Genomic DNA, 3,463 nt, shown 5'->3' with positions numbered 1-3,463 from the left:
CGGTGAACCAGTGCGAGTTACACAAAAAAACTCTAAGGCTATTTTGAAGAGCGTGAAATTCCCCACAAGGTCCATCAAAGCGATTTGCAATATTGTAAAAGCCGGGTAAGCATTAGAAATTTGAGAAAAAAAAATTTTTTTTACAGGCATTTTAAATGGTAAAACTTTAAATTTTTATTGTAAGTACTTAAAATTATTATTAAGAGCTCCAAACTTAGTAAGAATTTTTTTTCTATATGTAGATTAATATTTTGCATGAGCACCAAAAAAAAATTTGCGGAAATGAACCACCCTAATACACTCACACACACACACACCCACACCCATACATACATACAGACATACAGACACCACCGCGGGAATAGTGGGGAAGCGTGGGACCTCAAAACGTTGAGATCTGATGAAAACTCGATTTTCGAGAAGCAGGGTAAAAATAATAACTTCCCGATTTTTGAAAATTTTTCAATTTACCTTAGCGGGAAGTTAAAAACTTATAAAAATGAATTGTTTTTATGTTGTGATTCACGTGATCATCAAGTCAAATGTAAGGAGCAATTTTTAATTTTTGCTACTCCCAAGAATTTAAATAAATTGAGCTCATGTGATCGTTGGTATACTGATGGGACTTTCTGAGCTGTACCTACAATATTTTATCAAATTTACTCAATACACGGACTGATAAGGAGTAAAATAGTTCCTTTGGTATATGTGCTCATCACCGGTAAATCAAAGTTAGCATATATCAGCATTCTTCGTAAGTTATGTGAACTTGAGCCCCGTTTAAAACCCCAAATCATTATGGCGGACTTTGAATTAGCTTTTATGGCAGCTGTTAAGAAAGTTTTCCCAGATTATGATGTTAAGGGATGTCTATTTCACTATTCACAATGTATACTGCGTAAAATCCAGAATAGTGGTTTTATTAATCTATACAAATATGATGGTGATTATGCTCTCCATTTAAAGATGTTTTATGCTTTGGCTTATGTACCTGTGAATCATGTCATCACTGTCTATGAGTCATTGATTAAATTACCTTTTTTTGTCGATCGTGAAGAGAAGTTGAGTGAATTTTTGGATTATATGGAATCGAATTGGATTGGGAAATTAACTCGTCGTGGTGAACGTCAGAGGAGTACGTATGACGTAGTAATATGGAATCATTATCAGTCAACTATTGATGAAGTTGAAAGGACAAATAATTCAATCGAGGGTTGGCATAATAGATTTAATATGCGTGTACAAAATGCACATGTAACAATATGGCAGTTCATTGAATTTCTTCGAAATAAACAAGGATTAACTGAGTATGAGTTAGAGCAAATGGTTGGTGGTAAGGAGCCATCAAAGAAGAAACGAAAATATAGAAACCACGATCGACGATTATTGAATGTTGTTGAAACTTGGGGAAAGGTTGATAATTTAGAATATCTTCGTGGTATAGCTCATAATATTGAATATTGAAATTAATTATTATTTTTGTCCTTTGCAATGGTTTATAATATTAATAATTATGATAAATACGAATATTTAAATGTATTAATATGTAAATTGTTGATAATAATAAATAATCTACATGAAATATTAAGTTACTTCAATAATCTTATGTGATATTGAGATGTTTGGGATATTTGTGTTGTGGGATATTTTATCTAGGGAGATTTATGTTTGAGGGATATAGGGTAAAGTCACCAGTACCCAGCCCCCTACCAATTTCCAGCCTTCAATAGTATGTGCCATAAATAACTATAGTTTCCTTATGGCGGGGGCTGGAAATAGGTAGGGGGCTGGGTACTGGTGACTTTACCCTATTTGTCTTGGGATATTTTCATGTGGGTTATTTTTGCTTGAGATATATTTTCTGGGATTTTTTAACCTAGAACCATTTAAAGCTCTTCGAGCTCAAAAATCTGGTAAAAGTTTAATAAAACACTATTTCTTAAATTTTAAAACCGCAATAACTTTTGAATGAATGAACCGATTTTCACGCGGTTGGTGGCATTTGATGCAATTTTTCAGGCCTCATAAAGAATCTTTAAGTTTTAATCGATCGAAGTAGGAATTTTGATGTAAGTCAAAAAAACATTTTTTTGGTTTTTTTTTCGACAACGATAACTCACGAACGAATCAACCGATTTCGATCGGGCTAGCAGCGATCAACGTGGTTTTTTTATGTTAAGAGCTGATTAGTTTTTGGAATTGATCAGTGAAGCCGTTACAAAGTAATTCCAAAAAAACCACATTTGAAAAAAATTTTTTTTAGTTTTTTTGAGATTTCTCAAAATCTACCGGTTCGAATCGGTCCAAATTGTATTCAAAATCTAAGTTGGTTAAGCCCTTTTGAATGGCACCAACCGCGATAAAATCGGTCGACCCGTTCAAAAGTTATGAGAGGTTTACATACGGCCACACACACACACACACACACACACACACACACACACACACACACACACACACACACACACACACACACACACACACACACACACACACACACACACACACACACAAACACACACACAGTCATACGGACATCACCGCGGAAACATTCGGGGAGGCTTCCTAGGACCTCAAAACGTCAAAATCCGTTGGAAACTCGATTTTCGAAAAACGGGGTAAAACCAATAACTTCTCGATTTTTGAAAATTTTAATTTTAATTTTAATTTTCTTAGCGGGAAGTTAAAAATGTTTCATCTAATGTCATTATATTTTGGTTATCATTACGTAGATTGCTGAAAAAATTCTTATACGCCCTAATCAAATCTATATATATATATAGGAGACTTTCTATAGATATAGATAGTCACTCATCACGATATCTCTGGAACTATAAGACCTAGAGACTTGAAATTTGGCAGGAATATTCCTTTTGCCAAGTAGAGGTCAGCTAAGAACGGATTTCACGAAATTCCACCCACAAGGGGGTTGCAGGGGGTATGTTTACGAAAAAAAAATTCATATTTTTTTAATTATGACTTTTTAATATTTCAAAACTTGGTCAGAATGTTTCAAATTACATTTTAGAAATTTTTTATGCAGCAAACGAATTTGTGACATTATTCCACCGCCTGTGGCGTGTCTCCGTGCGTGGGCGTCAAATTAAGAAAAAATTCGTAAATTTCAATCTATAGCTATTAATACTTTGAAAGATGGCCAGAATGCTTTTTTGGCGTTTTTGAGCTGTTAAGAATAAATGTCATTAAATTCTACCCCCACATGTCCGTGCGTGGGCGTACAATTAAAAGAAATTGTACCTTTTAATCTATAGCAGCTAAAGGATTGAAACTTGGCCAGCTTGATTTTTTTGGAGTTTTTGAGCTGTAAAGAATGAATTTTATGAAATGGTACCACCCTCACAAATCCTTGCGTGGGCGTTAATTAAAAATTATAAGAAATTCAATTCCTAAAGGATAATAAGAAGGCATTAAATAACAAAAAAAAAATTAAAAATCTATATAT

The 3,463-nt window shown here is 33.9% G+C and overlaps 1 protein-coding gene across 1 annotated transcript; it reads left to right on the top strand.

The window, feature by feature from the left end:
- Positions 1-798: 798 nt before the first annotated feature.
- On the top strand, positions 799-1,464 carry LOC123273681. The gene has a single exon (XM_044741145.1). The coding sequence runs from the start codon at positions 799-801 to the stop codon at positions 1,462-1,464; it is 666 nt and encodes a 221-aa protein (XP_044597080.1).
- The last annotated feature ends 1,999 nt before the right edge of the window (positions 1,465-3,463 follow it).

This window comes from Cotesia glomerata, unplaced genomic scaffold (genome assembly GCF_020080835.1).
Source record: "Cotesia glomerata isolate CgM1 unplaced genomic scaffold, MPM_Cglom_v2.3 scaffold_1188, whole genome shotgun sequence".
Lineage (NCBI taxonomy): Eukaryota > Metazoa > Arthropoda > Insecta > Hymenoptera > Braconidae > Cotesia > Cotesia glomerata.
The sequence above is the reverse complement of the archived record's forward strand: the minus strand, read 5'-3'. Positions and strand labels throughout refer to the sequence as shown.

What these genes read in the sequence shown, in the direction of transcription:
- LOC123273681 (XM_044741145.1), top strand. Translation starts at nt 799, where the DNA reads ATGGCGGACTTTGAATTAGCTTTTATGGCAGCTGTTAAGAAAGTTTTC.